This window comes from Centroberyx affinis, unplaced genomic scaffold, assembly GCF_046629955.1.
Source record: "Centroberyx affinis isolate AG114_WGS23_722 - 3 ecotype Tasmania unplaced genomic scaffold, CSIRO-AGI_Caff_v1 ptg000138l_1, whole genome shotgun sequence".
In the NCBI taxonomy this organism is placed as follows: Eukaryota; Metazoa; Chordata; class Actinopteri; order Beryciformes; family Berycidae; genus Centroberyx; species Centroberyx affinis.
In genome coordinates, this window is record NW_027278837.1 from 243,516 (window position 1) to 261,796 (window position 18,281).

Below are 18,281 nucleotides of genomic sequence, written 5' to 3' on the forward strand. Positions count from 1 at the left end.
ATCAAATTTTAAATTGTAGAAAGAAAGTGTGGTAGAATTCTCTGCTAAAGAAGTATTTGTTTGTCAGTGTCACACTTCATACAAGTCGATCTGTATAGGTCAAATTAAATCCTCCAATTTTTAAGTATCTGAATCCTAATGTCCAGGCACTGCCTTTGACAAATATGGTTGCACTTTGAAATGCATCTATGGCAGCTCAATGCAATGACAAACCCATACTCTATCTGAATTCGGCATTGCTCCACAATAGATACTTATTCAAACTTGACATAAGGTTACAGTCAGTCAGTCGTCTGGGAGGTGAGGTTTTGCAATTACCTGCCTCCTGTAGGAAATGCTGTAAAAGGTAAGGTCAAGGGTCTCATTGAGTATGTTTTGCAGAGACACAAGAAGATGGAGGGACTCAAGGAACTATTCAATAATGGCCCTGTCTAAATACTTGAAACGCTTGCGTCCATTCCACCTACACAAGCTATGGGAATAAAATGTTCACGTTAGGCACAGAGTGCTTCAAGGAAGGAAACAAAAAACTGCATTTTTACTGGTCATTTAGACATGACCAGTGAATATAAAATATATTTACAATTCAGAGAGATGAGTAATTCAAGCAAATGCATTATTCCCTTTATGTTTCATGAGAATGGGGCAACAAATGTGAGCTAAGGCAAACGATGAGAATCATAAGATCTGCTGGCATAGGAGTACAGTGTCTGATTTCATTATCACCCTTATTCACTTTGATTCATTTCAGCCACGTAAGGTCCTGTGTGGGTTTGTCTAACAAACGCAATTGGCTGAAAATGGACAGAACCATAGCCTTCTCAAAAAAAGATTTGGCTGGAGGTCCTGCCTGTGCTGCCTTAATAAGAACACTGAAGCGTTAACTTTATTTTATTTTTTTATGGAATTGCATTGAAATTACTGTTCCATTTAATATCATGCCACATTAAAATACCCAACATCCTGCAGCATCTCATAGCAAAGCTATGCGGATGATTGATTTTGCCTTAGTGTATTCCTCTTCAGGATAGCAACAGCATCTTCATCCATTTGCCCTTTTGTTTGGGGGAGTCACCGGGGAAGCCTTGGTAGCACGGTAAGCCAATCAATAAAAGGCAAAGCTATGAGACCACTCCCCCTTTGACAAAATCCATCCAATCAGTGCGTTTTTCATTGCATGGGCGTTCCCATCCCCCACCCACCCCTTTGACACTGCCCTGCCAAAGCTGTGTGGCTGAGCGAAGTGAATGACGTCTCTGCATTTGCGGGCCGCCGACGCAGGGTTGGGTTTCCATTTTCAGAGCGAGTTTCGGGGGGGATCATCAACATGGAGCCGGAGATGGAGGACAAAACGTTGGAATTGATGGTAAGATTCGTTTGGATATGGCATCCCGAACACCCAATGTGTTCATTATCAATATTATATTAAGTGGGGCGCCGAGGCTCGATTCGACGGCAGGAATGGGCTGAAGCGGCTTGTCGGGAGAGGTGGAGGAGAAAGGAGGGGGGACCAGAAATAAGAGGGAGGGCCTGAAATTATCGATACATTTTGCTAAGAATGCTTCGTATACTGGTCGAATTGATTAACGACACCTAAACATGAAACAGTTTTACATGTAAAACATTGTACTTTTGGATAAAACGGGTAATTAGCTGGGCAATCAAAAGGTTATTGAAAAGTCGTCGGCCGAAGAAAGCCGAGGATTCTCGGGGTAGCGTTCACTGCGGTGACGCTGCGCCACTTTAACTGGGCCCTGTCTGTTACTTAGCCAGCTAGCTAACACTGGCTAGTTGGCGATGAACCACGTAAATTTACGGGTAACGTTATGTTATTTTATCCACTTTATGTTAAGCTAACGTTACATGGTAATTGATGTGTGGAGCAGTCCAGTAGTCTTCATCTCGAAAATGAGTGTAGCTAAAATCGTATGTGCTGGTTGTGTGTTTATATTTTTAAACTGCGTAGAAGGAAGTGTGTTGCTATTTCATTCACATAGCGTTATCACGATTAGCGAGGTAGCAATTAGCTCAACAGCTAGCATGCTAAAAAAAAGCTGGTTATATTTGACAACCATTATCAAAAACAAAACAGCTCACTGGGTAGTAAGCTAGCAGCTCTTTTGCGACACAAAAACCTTGACTGGCACTTTATATTTCGTTTTCCCCTGGTTAGTCGGTCAAAGTTAGCTATCTACAAACAATCTAACGAGAATACTATCTCGATCAGCTAGGTAGCCAACTAGGCTAACGCTAGCTTGCTAATAGCTAACATTATAGGGGTCAAACTGATTATATGGAGTCGTTGCTTGGTACATGGCTCACATTTGCACATAGCCACACAATTCGCTGCTCGTTTGGTAGGAATTCATACATCCAGCCAAATTAGACGGCCATTCAGCCCTCTGACGAAGATCAACAAATACATCAAAATACTGCTTTCCATATATTTCATTATCTAATTTCAGTAAGTTAGGCCTAGGAAGTAAAGTCGTAGACCATACAGATGACGATTTTGGGCCAGACAGATATAGCAGGACACCGAAGTTTGTGGGGACTGCTTGCCTATTTTTGCATATGGTCCTATTCCCAGGTACTATGGATGTTTACAGGTTGTGAATCATATGGAGACAAATTACGAATGCAGCCATCCATTAGAGCCTATTGTCATCAAGTTTTGCTACGCTATTTAAGTTTTATATTGTAAGGTACTTAATACGACAATAAAAATATCTGCATGGCAAGCAATACAGTGGCTATCAGAAATTATGTCCCCCAAATATCAGTGTTGTCATTAGATCCAGAATTACTTCTGTTAGCCTAATTACTGCACACTTTATTAAGCCCATACTACATTTTATTCTTTTAGTTGACAAATAGGCTACACAAAGTATATGGCCCCATTGACACATGCATTCTACACCTTACATAGATTCCCTATGGTAATGCAAGATTACATTGATTTTAAGCAAGCAAATATTATACTTTACAAACGTGCAGAGGCAAGATTGTACAGGTCTACATAATTTAAAAAAAATCATCTGGACTGTGTCTGTGTGTGTGTTTATTTGTCCCAGTGTTATTCACTAACCACTCATAAGAGTGGGGATGGCAGAACAGTGGGTGGGGTATCTGTCAAACAAAGTGACATTAATTGACAAATATTCCCATTGCCCCTCCCTCTCCTCTACCTATCCCCACCCACTTCATGTCTAATAATGCTTCTGTGTGTATGTTTGTGTATCAGTCTGTATCTTGTGTGTGAAGGAGTGTGTGTTCCTGCGCTCACTGTGCCAATGTGTGTGTAGCTCTAATACTGGTTTTTCCCCTCACTATTCCCCCACCTCCTCCCCCTCTTCTCTCCTCACCTTTGATGGTTACACACCCACCTCCTCTCAACTTCAATTTCCAATCCTCATTTTATATTTTTTTATTTTTTATTTTTGGATTCTTCTGATCATCTTTTTTCCACACTCCACGGGTCTTGTTCCTCTAACTTCTCTTCCCGCCACTTCCATCCATTCGTCCACCCATCTCCTTCGGTTTCCTCCTCCCCACTTCCCTCATCAATTCCCCCCTCTTTCCTTTACTTCTCATCTCTGGTCTCTCGCTCTTCCCTTTCTCTTACTCCCTCACCCTCTCCACTTCGTTCTCCTCCTCCCTCCCTCCCTTCCTCTCTCTCTTTCACACAGTGCTCTGTGCCTCGCTCTCTCTGGCTGGGCTGCTCCTCGGTGGCTGAGAGTTTGTGTGCACTCAGGTGCCTGCAGAGCATCCCCTCCACCCGGGCTCACAACCAGGTTCTGCCTCTCTCCTCTTAATTCTGCTGCCCCTTCCCCCTCCCTCCCTCCCCATCCCCTCACCCTACACTTTTCATCGCCCACTCCTCCCTCACGACTCCTCATACCACCGTGGTGCGGACAGCACCCAGTCACCCCCCTCACCCTCCTACCTCCTCTCACCTTCTGTTGTCCTTTCCTCCCTATTGGAAGCACACTGCTCTCAGGTTCTTCTCTGGTTCTCTGGTGTGACTTGGAACAGAATTTTAGCTTTAGACCATAATTTAGCTTTGTCCAGTGCTTTGTCAAATTAACTTTTTTGTATCCAAATTGGGCGTCACAAAGCTGAAACATCCACTGCACAGTGTGATTGTTTCTTGTAATGTTAGCTGCAGATTCTTATTGGATGAGTATAGAATGATTCCCCAGTGGGTTAGAGTGAGGAGAATAGGGTGCAGGGGTACCAGAGAATAACCCCGAGTTGAGGAGCAACGTTTTTTTCCCCCTTCTACCTGGAGGTGTGAGGGCTGAGGTGGGGGGTCTTCTTCTGAGAGTCTTCATGCTTGCTTGCCTGCCTGCCTGGCCTAACCCAGTCTCTCTGTTTATCTGTCCTTCTGTCTTTCTGCTCTGCATGATCATCAACATCAGCAAGCCCATCCTGCCTGCTTGTCCTGTCTGCTCTGGTCTTGGTAACTGACCCTTTGTCTGTTTGTCTGTGTGGCTGTGTTGGTGACATCCACTGCTGTGGTTGCCATTGGTTCTGCTCAATGTCTCCAGGTAGAAACCACCAATGGCAACTCTTTAGCCTCTGGGGAAGCACTCAGATGGGCGATTACAGTATATAGACAGACAGGCCTCTATTCTAGCCGTTTCGCCTACACAGCCATTTTCAAAGACTCTGACCTTGGCTCACTCATCACCTACACACACTCACAGATATGTGATAGCATTGACCCTCTTCCAGGTAAAGGCTGTGTGTGTCCAATCTCCCCAAATTGGAGGTTGTGCACACATATGGAAACAGTGAACACGCTGTTAGAATAAAGGCTAACAATCAAACCCTAAGAGTGACAGTAGTTTCAAAGAAAACGGTAATCATGCATTAGTCATGTTTTGGTGTACCTCACAGAAAAGGTTGGGCTGTTACTGTTCATTTCTTGAGTATTTGTAGTCCCGGCTTAAGAGAATTTTCAGAAATGAGGGATATTCTATGATGAAACCTATTGACCTAAGGGCATGCAATCTTTCATGTTGGTTCATGAGGAGCTGGCCTCTTCAAATCAGTAATCCTGGGTATCCTTAATCGCCAACTACAACCAGTATACACCGACAAAGAGTCTCCACGTTGCTGTTGTATGTATGCTAAAACTATGATTGTAAGACTAGATTTTCCCAATGAAAACTTGTTGGTGACATCTGTATATCTACCATGGGTACCTGATATTGCTGCTTGATTGTTCATGAGTTCCAAAGATGTATGCATGCTAAGGAAGGAACCAACTTTTAACCAATGTTTCAAAGATATTTGGCAGTGTAAGTGTAATTGGCATGATGTGAAATATTGATGAAGTCTTCAGTATGCTCCTAAGTGGTCAGCCTATCTCGCTCTAAGTTGTTTGTGCTGCTATAACCCTATTTCTGTTGTGAGGATAATGATTCAAGTCAGTCTAGCTTGTTTGCAATGCACTTGTTGCAGGACTCAAATCATGTTAAGTCTGGGATCCAGTTACGTTCAACATGTTTCTGCCTCCTATCCTCTGTATGTGCTGGAAGGCCACTATCTGATTCTAGTTTCATTACAGTTATGTCTGAGCTGCTGCCAGTGACATACCCAAGATGCTGCAGTTTAATTTCCTGTCCAGACTACTTAGCCCACATCACAGACAAGCAACCAGATAGATTCCTTTTGTTGCAGTGCTCAGTTTAGCTGCATATGTGTGTGTATGCACGTGTGTGTCTATGCGTGCACGCCTCAGAAGTCATGTTGGCTACCCTTCCTTGGCTGTGTTTGTGGCACTCTGTGTCCAGCGCTATCCACACTGCTACCCTGGCTCTCTCAGTGCCTTTCACACAGACACCAAGAGAACACAACACTAACCTACCCATACCCTTTGTTTTGTCCTTTTTCCACAGAACACGTCAGGGATGGAGTCACAGAACCTCGTAGACGACCTGTCGCCAAAGAAGAACACAGTTCTCAAGGTGTGTGTGCATACGTTTATTTCTGGGTGGACTAAATGATCCGTGACCATGACTTGGGGAACCTATATGCATAATAAGTAAGCACAATATATGACTTGTTTCCTTGCATGTAAATGCTCCAGCCTGAATAAACCTTAGAATTAGCTTGGTCATATGGATGTCATTCTTAGGTAAGCTTATTACATCGCTGTCACAGGACTTGAAAATCCTTGAAAATTTCAGAAGAATGGAGTAATATCTTAACAGCATTTCAATATGGATGGAATGACTTTATTTGTTTGAATTCATAGCATAGAATATGGTACTCATTCATTTATGGACATAAGTGTTTTTGAAACATGTCCTATGTCACTCTTGCCTCAATAGAAGTAAATGCCTTAGACTGATATTGACTGTTGTTGACATCAGGATACATTTTGGAACCATATTCCACTGATTTTTCTCCCCTGTAGTCCTCTAGTGCAATAAAAACATATAAACAGCTTTAAACTGTGGGAAAAATCACCACATTTGACAAGAATGCCATGCTAACCTCCTCTGTGAAAATGTTTTTAAGTTACTCCATTCCGCAACATTAAGCCTGGAGGAAGAGCCGCCTCTTCATCCTGTTCCTATACTGTCATAAGGCCCAATGCAAAAACTGCAGAAAGTGTCACTGATGAGTTTCACCTGCCATTTTAATCTAATGGTCTTATTTCAGTAATGGAAGAATAACAGATTTTTTATGCCTTGTAATTTCAGTGCAAGGCTTACATTTAGGAAATAGTCACTGCATTTGGATTTAGATTGTGTGTTTCAGCATGTAGTAATTCTGGATAGAAGCTTGACACCATGTTATCTGTGGCAGTGACTATGCATTGACCCATCAGATCGCCATAGAACAACTTTTTCCCTTTTTATTTATTGAATTAAGATTCTGCATAAGAGTTTTATATCGCAGTTGAAATGTGTTCTTTGTAACATCCAGATAATAACACACTTGCTCTTTTCAGCTTAGTAACGGTCCAGTGACAGGGTCCCGCAAGCGTCCATCGGAGGGCAACTATGAGAAGGAGAAGGAGCACTGCATTGCCCTGTTTGACCAGTGGTCGGAGGCCGACCAGGTGGAGTTTGTGGAGCACCTAATCTCCCGCATGTGCCACTACCAGCACGGCCACATCAACTCCTACCTCAAACCCATGCTTCAGAGGGATTTCATCACTGCGCTGCCAGGTACAAATACAGACAGATGCAAATCCACACTTTGGTAGCAGCAACTCTAACATCAAATCCATGCTCCTAACTGCAGTGTGACTGTACACAGTAAGGCTCTACACACAAACAGACCAGACTAATTTCCATTGATTCTGCAGCAGGGATACTTACTCACCCCCTTCTCCTCCCACCCCCAGCCCAGGGCTTGGACCACATAGCGGAGAACATCCTGTCCTTCCTGGATGCACGCTCGCTGTGCTCAGCAGAGCTGGTGTGTAAGGAGTGGCAGAGGGTAATCTCCGAGGGGATGCTGTGGAAGAAGCTCATCGAACGCATGGTCCGCACCGACCCACTCTGGAAGGGCTTGTCCGAGAGACACCAGTGGTGAGGACACTGAGGGGGTTGGCTTATCTACTGCTGTTTTACATAAAGAAATGATGGGGCAGGGGGTAATGAACCGAGTTCCTTTTTCTAAGGACAGGGTAAATCATCTTTTCAAGCATGCTTGTTAGTTTTTCAGTTTCTGCCATTTAATTTGGGATAAAGGAAAGTGTGAGGAAGTGGAGAAGGAAGCTTGTATTAGGTTGGCTTCCAACAGGGGCTGCACAGGTGTCATTCTTTCTGTTTTTCTTCCCCAAGGGAGAAGTACCTGTTCAAGAACCGCACTACAGAAGTCCCGCCCAACTCCTACTATCACTCCCTTTACCCCAAGATCATCCAAGACATAGAGGTAAGAGACAACTGCCAAACATATTTTAATAACAACATAACACATTTCATTTTCATGCACTTTTAAAGTACTATGTGTGCGTTTTTCAATTAACATCACACTCAGTGAAATATGATGTCTACAAGCAGTGCTCTACTCTCCAGCCTCTGTAAGCTTCTTTCTATTGGAAGAGTTCATTATTTCCTTTTCTTTAAAATGCCAATTAGCAGTCTAGTGGGAAGGTATTATAAGTATCTTACAGCAAACTGCATCCTAAAACTGGACAAATATCCCCAAATTAAACCACAAAGCAAATCATTGGGGCTTCTGTTTGAAATGGAGAGAGTAGTTTTTCTTTTCTAGTCTTAGAAAATACACCCACACCATTGGCCCACACTTGGCTTATTTATTGAAAAGAAAAAAATCTAACTTGACCAGATATCCCATTGGGTAAGCTCACTGAGTATAGCCATAGTATAGCAGTGAGTTGTTCTCACTGTTGCTATGGCTTTTTTTCCACTGTTTCTCACTGTTAGTGAGAGTGTCCTGCACATGTTGCCTTGCTGCTTTAAACACATCTTGATTACAAGCTATTAATAAAGTGGAGTTAATAGTCGTAGTGTAGAACAGTGCTATTCTAGTCTCAACACTCTCATGACCATTTTCCAACTCATTAGGTCTTGCATCTGTTTTTGTCCTCTCTAATAACATGCATAAATTCTTCTGTCTGTTTATCTCTGTTCTCTTCCTCTCCTGGCCCTTGGATGCCTCCTTTCTCTCTGTATTTTTCTCCCTCTCCGTCCCTCCCTCCTCTCCAGACTATTGAGGCTAACTGGCGATGTGGCAGACACAACCTGCAGAGGATTCAGTGTCGCTCAGAGAATAGTAAAGGGGTCTACTGTCTCCAGTACGACGATGACAAGATCATCAGTGGCCTTAGGGACAATTCCATTAAGGTACGTGTATGTGTGTGTGTGTGTGTGTGTGTGTGTGTGTGTAGGGTTTGACATTAAGGATTGCCTGCAGTCAGTAAGACGTTGGCGTGGGCAAGTTGATTGATCAGTAACTGGCCCAATTGGGCCACTGCTTTTGGGGAACAACGTTTATGGGCATGCTATTTTTCACTTGGAGATAAGCCTGTTATCTTTGCGTCTTTGCTCTGGTGCTGGCCCCCTTGCCTCACCGTTGTGCTTTTTCTAACCAATCGGATTCAACGGCACCCTAGAATTGTGGGTAGTGGACATAGCAGCAGGTAGTTGGAATTACAAAGCTGGAAAATGCCCTTGTCTGTAATTTCCAAGTGAGGTGAATAGGGCTCATTCAAGGCACTGATGATTACTGTAAACACAAACTCAGTGCCCAGAACAACAGCTGGCAGCACCTAGTCTGTATGATGGCAAAGCGGCAGGGTGAGAACCCCTCATCAGGACCCATTCATTTATTGGCTAGATAGATGAAAATGAGAGACTTACTGGCATATTGAATTTCTCCTCTGTTTTTTTTTTTTTTTTTCCATGTTAACTGCTGGTTACATTTACTAAAAAGCTTTTAGCAGTTAGTTATGAGGTTCAAGGGTCAATATATACTTAGTTGTTAAAAATAGGTTTTTAGGATTAACAAGTTTTTTGTGTTTTTCCTGCTGGGCCAGTGAAAACATACTAGAGGCAAATAGAACTCTGACCTCCTGGCCCGACTAGGCAAGTGGAGAAAATTCTTAACATTGATCTCACTTTGTGCGTTTAAGCACCAGCAATAGAGAGGTGAAAGTGTGTGTGGTCATGAGAAACCTATGCGTGTGTGTTCTTTTCCCCTTACCTGTGTTTGTGTACTTCTGAATTCTGAATTGAATCTCTTTTTCTGGCCCAGTGTGGCTTATCATCTTATTGTCTGTGGCGCTGGGGTAAACCAGCAGACAGTCAGACAGAACACAAGTGAATTATAGGATAAAAAGGCTCATCTCCAGACTCACTGTGTGTTCCACTCATCTGTCTGGCTTGGGAATGGAGGAGAAGAGGGGATTTGTCTTGTTCTGGAGGAGGCTACACACACCCAGGGAAGAGCAAGAATGGCTAGGCTCATGCGGACGCATAAACACACACACACACACCCAGCTCAGCACAGCAGCAGCAGTGGGGAAATGGGGCATGAACAATGCTGTGAGATCAGGCCATTCTTTGCATGACCCAAATCTGCTACCTTTTCAGAGCCACTGTCTTACCATTATCTTTCTTTCTTTCTTTCTTTCTTTCTCTCTTACTCTGTCAATATCCCCCTCTCCCTTTGTCTCGCTTGTCCTCCTATTCCTTTTTCTCTTCCTCCTTGTCTTTCTTGTCTTCCCTCCTCCACACAGATCTGGGATAAGCAATCTCTGGAGTGTCTGAAGATACTGACTGGTCACACAGGCTCAGTGTTGTGTTTGCAGTATGATGAGAGGGTCATCGTCACCGGCTCCTCTGACTCGACTGTCAGGTACGACACACATCAGTTTTGGTAAAGACAGCACACACTGTAAGGTTGGAACGCAAGTTGGTATGCAAAGTTATTTATACTGGGTGTCTGGATGGTTTGACATGCTACTACACTACTATGCTTGCCCAGATGGCATCAAGCTGTCACGGTCATTCATTTGTATTTACTAACACATGCTGAGTTCAAACGGTCAGTGTAAAACCTTAGAGGAAATCTTAACAACGTACTGAGTCAAAAAGCAGATGATCAAAACAGGTTCTGGTGCGATGCCTCTATAAAATGAATGTATAAAAAAGTCACTCAAAAGCTTTATTTCACTCTTAATATGAATCAGTAAGCCTCAGACATGGACTACTATGCTAGAAATCCAACACTGGCCCTTCTGTACAAGTGCAGTTGTATAACAGTCTGCTTTATTACTCTCAGTAGCGCAGCCACTGTTTGCCTTATAGTACATTATCCAAAAAGTACATGTGACATTGAATCCACCTTATGACATTTGTTGCATGTCTGTCCCTCTCTGCTATCCCTCCGGTTTCTCTATTGTATGCTATCTAATGAAGCATGAATGCCATAAGAATAATGTTTTTTTTAAAAACAAAAAGCAAGAGGCAATATAGCATAAATAAATCCTTGCAATATAAGGCTTCTATTACTGAAGGGAGACTTCGCAGTGGGGATCAGGGCTTGGTCTGATATGCAAGATTACACTCAAGGGGAAAATAAGCCGGCAAATCATACTTCAGTAAGAGCATTTTCACTCAACAAGAAGCTGTGGCTTTTCGCAAACATTGCGACTGGCATGTAAATACAAATAGTAGTAGCCAAAAGCAGTATTCCTCTGAGAAATTAGACTGACAGTCATGTAAAGAAGCTAAACTCGTCTCCTTTTTCACCCTGATATATTATCCTACTTCACTCCATCTGGCAAACACAGCCAAAGTGAAGCCACGGCCAAACGGAGAACAATCTGGCTCCACATCCTACTACTCAGTTTGAATCAGTTCCCCCCTGACAATCAGACAAAAGGCAAATTAGACACGAGTTAGGCTATTATGTGGAAGTTGTGTCTTTATTTTGGCAATTATTTGGATGTGCCTTGTTTGACATTAATTTTTAGCACTTTTAAACTGGTGGATCAGATGCTAATGCTGCTAAGCTGAAATATAGGCCAAGGAATCATTGCTCAGGGGAAACGCAGCCTGAAATTCTCAAATACATTTCCTTCTAATAAATGCAGCCTCTTGTGATTTGGAAACCAATACTTTTTTGATCAATCGTGAAGCCATACCTTTTAACTCATCTCTCAAGGGCCGCCTATTGACAGATGCAGACGTGCTTTCAGAAGCCTGTTATAATGGGCAAAATCTTTTCCAATACAATCAGTCATCCGAAAAAGTCCAGTCATTGTGAAATGGGTGTAGTTGAAGAATAGAATGGCCCTTCCTCCACACAGCAAAATGTACAGACCCACATATGCGTGAATGGGAGATCGCTTGTCACCGAATGAAACAATGGCTGTTGTGTTCTGCGGGAGGAAGGCATGCTGAACTCTCAAAGAAGCATCACACGAGGCAAGGCTGCTGATGGAATTCGATTTCAATTTTCAAATAACCATTCATAGGTGAATATTGTTTGGCCTACTTTCATAGCTTCAAAACCTGCTCTACTCTTTGCCTTTCATTCAAATACATGTATCTGTTACCAAAACAGCAAAATGCAGTTGATTTGTTAAAAACAAATGTAGGCCTAAAGAACATGGATAATTTGATTAATGCATGCAAGTAAATCATTTCAATTTGTGCGTTCCTAACCACACTGTACCAAGCTACTCTATACCTACTGTAGGGAGGTTACAATACTCAAAATATGGTACTTGGAGATGGCATCATTTATACTATAAGTAAATATGAATTGTCCTGCACCCAGTCAAAACCAAATGTGTATACACAGTGAGATTTTTTTCTTTAATAAATTGGATTTACATTACTTACTGACGCACACTGTTTTGCAGTGTTTCAGTGCCCACCTAACCTATTTGTGCAGCAGCCCCTCACAGTCTACAATTTGTGTGTTTTTCGTACTTTTTATCAGACGCAAGATAAGAATATTTAAGTTTATTATCCCATAGTTACTGCCGTGACATTTCCTGTCACGGCAAGAGATAGTGGGATACGGTTAATGCTTTTGTAATGTAGCTGTACGTTTTACTGCAGCTATTTAAAAGACCTGGTATGTGTGTGTGTTGGCACTTTACATTGGCTACTGCACACAGAAGCTCAACGTTTATTCTCTTATTACTTCACACTTCGGCCGTACTCGCTGGGTGGTATCCAAGGAAAATGTGACTTCACTTCCTTAGCAACGACTTGACAGGCACTTGTTTGTAGGGTTGAATGTCAGCTTTTCCAGTGTGTGTTCTTCGTTTGATCCTCACTGCCCAACGGTGGAGTTCAATAAAATGTTTTTACCAGCCACTCCTGCGTGCGTGCGTGTGTGCGTGCGTTCTATGTGCATATGTGTGAACTCTATGAGCTACTCTCCATTGTAAAACTAATAAACATCATTCTCTCTCCTGTCTCCATTGTTTTTCTTTTTCCCTCGCTCCCATTACATATCTGTCTTTTCCACTCTCTCCGTCTTCAACCTTCCTCTTTCCTTCTTTTTGAACACTCTTCCCCCTGCCCCATCTCATTTTCCTTTCCGACTCACCCCTTCCTCCTATCTTTTTCCACTTCTCTCACCTCCTTGTCATTTCTTCCCTCTCCCTTTGTCTCGTACCCCTCCCCTCTCATTGCACATCCCCTTTTTTCCCTTCCTGCCTCTTTTCCTCCCGCTCTCCTCCCTCCATCACCTCTGCCCTCATCATTCGACCACCCTGTCGTCTCTCCTCTCCCTACCTCTTTTCTCATTCCCCTGCCACCTCTCCTGTCTCTCCCACCTCCTCCCCTGCTTCCTTCCATTCCCTCCCCTTCTCCCCTGCAGGGTGTGGGAGGTGACGTCAGGCGAGGTGCTGAACACTCTGATCCACCACAACGAGGCAGTACTCCACCTGCGCTTCGCCAACGGCCTGATGGTCACCTGCTCCAAGGACCGTTCGATCGCTGTCTGGGACATGGCCTCGCCCACAGACATCAGTCTCCGCCGCGTCCTGGTGGGGCACCGCGCCGCCGTCAACGTGGTGGACTTTGACGACAAGTACATTGTGTCCGCCTCAGGGGACCGCACCATCAAGGTAACAAGAGCAGAGAACATTAGATTGCATCAGAAATGTTTTGGCTCTGACAATTGTTTTTGCAGTGTAGGTTTTATTTTTAAATTGATTTATTGTGGAAAGATTGATAGAGCACACATGCTCCATTTCAACAACACCCTGTTTCACATTCATATATGGGAGCTTCCCAGCGCCACAATAGTCTTCTGCTGTCGTCTACAAAGCAGCTCCACTGGAGCAGTTGGGGGTTAAAAGGCCTTGCTGAGAGAGGGCAGAGTGTTTGTCATTCATTCTCTCTGCCCAGATTTCCACAGCCATTACAGGATTTGAACTGGAAACGTTCTGGTCACAAGCCTGCTTCTCATATGTACAGTAAAAAAAAGAAATAGGCCCAAAAATGATCACGTCATAGTGTAAAAGATTCCTTATACTAAAAGGTGAGGGTGGTGGTGGTGGTGGTGGGGGGGGGGAATTATGTGTTTGATGTGCATTTCAAAGAAACTAGAAATGTCAAACTTAGCCTATAATTTCACATCCAGCAACAGAGTCTTAAAGTTCCAACTTGTTGGGTAAGCAGTAAGCATCTGAATAAATATAGGCCATTGTGTTGAATATGTGAGTCATGTCTGTGGTTGTGTTTGTCTGTCACCCCCTTTTTAGGTGTGGAGCACCAGCACCTGTGAGTTTGTGCGCACTCTAAATGGGCACAAGCGGGGCATCGCCTGCCTGCAGTACCGAGATCGCCTGGTGGTCAGTGGCTCGTCCGACAACACCATCCGGTATGTGTGCAAGACCATAAACAAGTCTTAATAGATTGTAATTCGTAGGATCTGATCTATCCTTGTCTATTAAAAATGTATGCGTTTTGTATGCAATTTATGTTTTTACATTGTTGAAATCACTTGATGCAGACATTTTATGTGAAAATGATTCAATTAAACTAAATAGATCTGCAGTTTGGTGCATCTTTTATCACACTGAGACACTGATAAAGGCCAGAGGGCTGAAAACATTTTGTCCATCGTCATCATGATGGACATCATCATCAATTGAATTAAATATTTCAAAATAACCTCGCTGTCAAGTGCAACCCCATTATTTTGAATACATGTATGCACTGACTAGCATGTAAATACTGACGGGACTGTATACTTTTGTGTGTGTGCTGAAGCGTCTCTCTCTCTCTCACTCCAGGTTATGGGACATAGAGTGCGGTGCGTGTTTGCGGGTGCTGGAGGGTCATGAGGAGCTGGTGCGTTGCATTCGCTTCGACAACAAGAGGATTGTCAGCGGCGCCTACGACGGGTGAGTCACTCGCACACACACTGTTTTATGTACTTAGAGACACATGTTGTTTCTGACCTCCTGTCTTCTCATGTCTCTCTGCAGGAAGATCAAGGTGTGGGACCTGCAGGCAGCCCTGGACCCAAGAGCCCCTGCCAGCACCCTATGTCTGCGCACACTAGTGGTGAGTATCTGTAATTTGGCATGCGTGTGACACAAACTTGTGTATGTCCAGCTGAATTCCTAATTTTGTTTTGTGTGTATTCAGGAGCACTCGGGCCGCGTGTTCCGTCTGCAGTTTGATGAGTTCCAGATCATCAGCAGTTCCCACGACGACACCATTCTGATCTGGGACTTTCTGAACGTCTCGACCAATGGCCAGTCAGAGGGGCGGTCTCCGTCCCGCACCTACACTTACATCTCTAGATAGCAGGTACACACGCACATGTTCACAGTTGGTTGATAAGACCTATTCATGCAAATGTACATAGAGTATTATGAATTAAATTAGTCAATAAGTTTGTGAATGCAAACACGCACTCTTACATTTACACGCACACGCACACACACACACACACAGTTAAGCACACCAGCATGTCATTAACTACTCCTTTCTGTTTCCCCCAGGTGGCGCCACCCACCGCACCCTTTCTTGCAGGAGCCCAGGGCTGATTGGCTGATGGGTGCGTCCGTTGTGGAAAGGAGCCCATCTCTTCTTTTCCTTCCTCCTCGTCATCTCTCTGTCCACCCCTCCCCACCACCACCACCTCCACCTCCACCTCCCTCGCCCGTTCTGACAGACTCTTAAGCTCGTGCCCATTGCCTGCCAGTACCTTGACATGCACACACACAAACACAGGTAGACACAGATGAGGATGCCCTACTGCAGAACCCACGCAACTCTCCCAAGACGTTCATATTCTACTACTAATTTATGTTCTGTAAAGTACACTAATGCCAGTATTAACATAGACCTTACAAGTCACCAAGCTCCCCCCTGTCCCCCTTACACCCAATCAAAGCAGCTTCTGCTCTTCAGTTTTCAACCCCCTGCCAAAACATATTTCCACAGATATGGAATCACTGATAAAGATAGATATATTACACACACATACACACACACAGTGGCACAGTTGGACAGAGGATGACCGGAGCTGTGATGCGGGAGACAGAGACTCTTTACTCAGCTCTAAGAAAGGAAGGAAGGATGGGAGATGGAGGGAGTGAAAGAGGGAGAAATGTGTTGGGGGCGACTTGCGCCCTTCCCCACTCCCTCTCACTCCCTCTCACTCCTCCCTGTCTCTCCTTTCCCCCCCCTCGCTCCTCCCCCCCCCCTCCCCCAGGGATGCACACTCGCTTGGAATATGGGGGCACACACACTCAAGTTTGCGCGAGTGTGTGTTTGTGTATGTGGACTTGTGAAACGGCGGAACAGAGCAGAAGCGACAAACAGACAGACGTGCATGTGAGGTTGCCTTGGATACAGCATCCCGGTACACCTCTGCTCTTTTTTTGTTTTCTCTTTAACTCTTACTTTCTTACTGTTTTTTTTATTACTATTATTTTCTAATTTTATTTGATGAATATTTTGGTTCTTAGTACAAAAATCATACTAAGCGTAGTTCTCTTTCTCCTTCCCTCTTTCTCTCTCACTGTGTCTTTTCTCATTCTCTCTTCTAACTTCTACTCCTGTCCATCTGTCCCTTTCACTCCATCTTTCTCTCTCTGCCCCTCTCCCCCATCATCTATGTGCTTGCTTTGGTTATGAGAGAAGCTGGAACTCAAGAGCTCAAATTTAGCTGTAAACGGAGTTGTCTTGTCAAAAATTGTGTTGTATATTAAAAATGATTTTTTAAAGAAGAAAATGACCTTATTGTGAATAAAGTACTTGACAGTGGTGGAGTGTTGAGCCAACTGTAACATGAATGACTGTCTAATTGTCTGTTTGTTCTCGTCTGTGCGTGTATGTGTGGGTGGGTTTGCACGTGCCATGCTGCGTTTCCATCTGACATGTAGATGTAACACCCAGTAGGCTTTTGCTCTGGTCCTGTATAGCTCAGACTAACAGTGTTACACAGGGAATTAGTGGCTGCCTGCCTTGCAGATGAAAAAATATTCATATCGTGATCTTTATTTGCAATTTTGAAGCCCTTATTGGAGGTGATAAGACACTTACATGGTATAATTTCTGGTTGTAGAGTTAAGTGAGAGGAAAGAGATAAGTCAGTCACCTATTTTCAGCTAGTATTTGTGATGTATTGATGGAATGTGTGACATCACAAAGGTTAAGAAGGCGACATCAGAAAAGGAACTGGAGAAAGACGGTGATGCTCGGAACTGAGAATTTAATACATGGACATAGGTGTAGATACATCTGTAAAATGATCTTCTAGGGGTGAAAAGTGGATGCAAGCCTGTTTTCAAATGTGGGGTTAGGGTTAGGGTCAGTTATCAATGTGGATAGTTGACTTGCACTGGTAAACTCCCTGTTTGTCCCATCACACTGTCAGTCATACCTAATATCCCACAGTCATTTTAAAGGTGATAAATATTTAACCTCAGTCTCCAGTGTCATAATATGGGGTTAAAATTGAAACAAAGCTGTTAATATTTATATTTGAGTTGCAAACTGGCCATTATTTATGAAGTCCAAGTTATTTTTCTTTAAGTATTGCAATTTTGATTTGCATAAAGGCATTTACCAAGGAGCAGGTTGCTCGCTATGTTTTGTGGTAAACACTGCTAATGTATCATGGATGGCCACCAGATGGGGGTATAAACTCAGCTATCCCCTACAGTGTAAAAGTGTTTATGAGACTTAGACCCTGACTGTTTGGTAGCCAAATTTGGAGTCTAAACAACCTGTTACAGTAGATCTAATACACAGTACACTCCTACACCATGGCTGTGAAGGAGGAAGGTATGTTTAAAATGCTAAAAGGGGTATCTGAAAAAGCTCTGGATTACAGTTAGTAATGTTACATTTATAGTAAAGCTCTGGCTAGTGTAGTTCAGCCCACTAATACGTCTGTCTTGTTATTGTACAGTGTGTATCCTCTACACTAGGAGAGGGAGGGGAGTTGGCCTGTTTAGGGGGTTGGTTTTCTACATTTCTGGGTTTAGTTCAGTATAGTAGAATGTTTCAAATTCTGAGAATAAGTTATGTGGGATGGATTTGTGCTTGGTGGAGCACCATTAGTATATGATGTGTGTTATGTGTTGGATATGGGTGTGTGTGCTTCCTCTGGGTCTGTGGGATTTTGGCCCATAATTCCTGCAGCTCTCAGGTCACCGCTCCGTTCTCACGCACATATTTGGCATTCCTTCCTCGACATGATTACCATACACCTTCCACTCTGGGTTTGGCTCCACAGAATATTTCCATCATTCCCGAGTGGAACTGGAGCGACGTTCCAGAACTGAACAAACCCACCCC

The 18,281-nt window shown here is 43.6% G+C and overlaps 1 protein-coding gene across 2 annotated transcripts; it reads left to right on the plus strand.

Annotated features, from left to right (window-relative positions):
- The first annotated feature begins 1,234 nt into the window (after positions 1-1,234).
- LOC139653838 (F-box and WD repeat domain-containing 11-A-like) lies at positions 1,235-16,760 on the plus strand. 2 transcript variants are annotated; one of them, XM_071530835.1, is made up of 14 exons: positions 1,313-1,366; positions 3,690-3,794; positions 5,907-5,975; positions 6,968-7,187; positions 7,367-7,553; positions 7,809-7,899; positions 8,697-8,834; positions 10,229-10,347; positions 13,333-13,582; positions 14,222-14,340; positions 14,756-14,866; positions 14,951-15,029; positions 15,114-15,278; positions 15,473-16,760. In XM_071530835.1, the coding sequence occupies exons 1-13, from the start codon at positions 1,328-1,330 to the stop codon at positions 15,273-15,275; spliced, it is 1,689 nt and encodes a 562-aa protein (XP_071386936.1). In that variant the 5' UTR covers positions 1,313-1,327; the 3' UTR covers positions 15,276-15,278; positions 15,473-16,760. The 2 variants fall into 2 exon arrangements, with proteins under 2 accessions (XP_071386945.1, XP_071386936.1); XM_071530844.1 differs by lacking the exon at positions 3,690-3,794 and having other exon boundaries at positions 1,235-1,366.
- Positions 16,761-18,281: the final 1,521 nt, after the last annotated feature.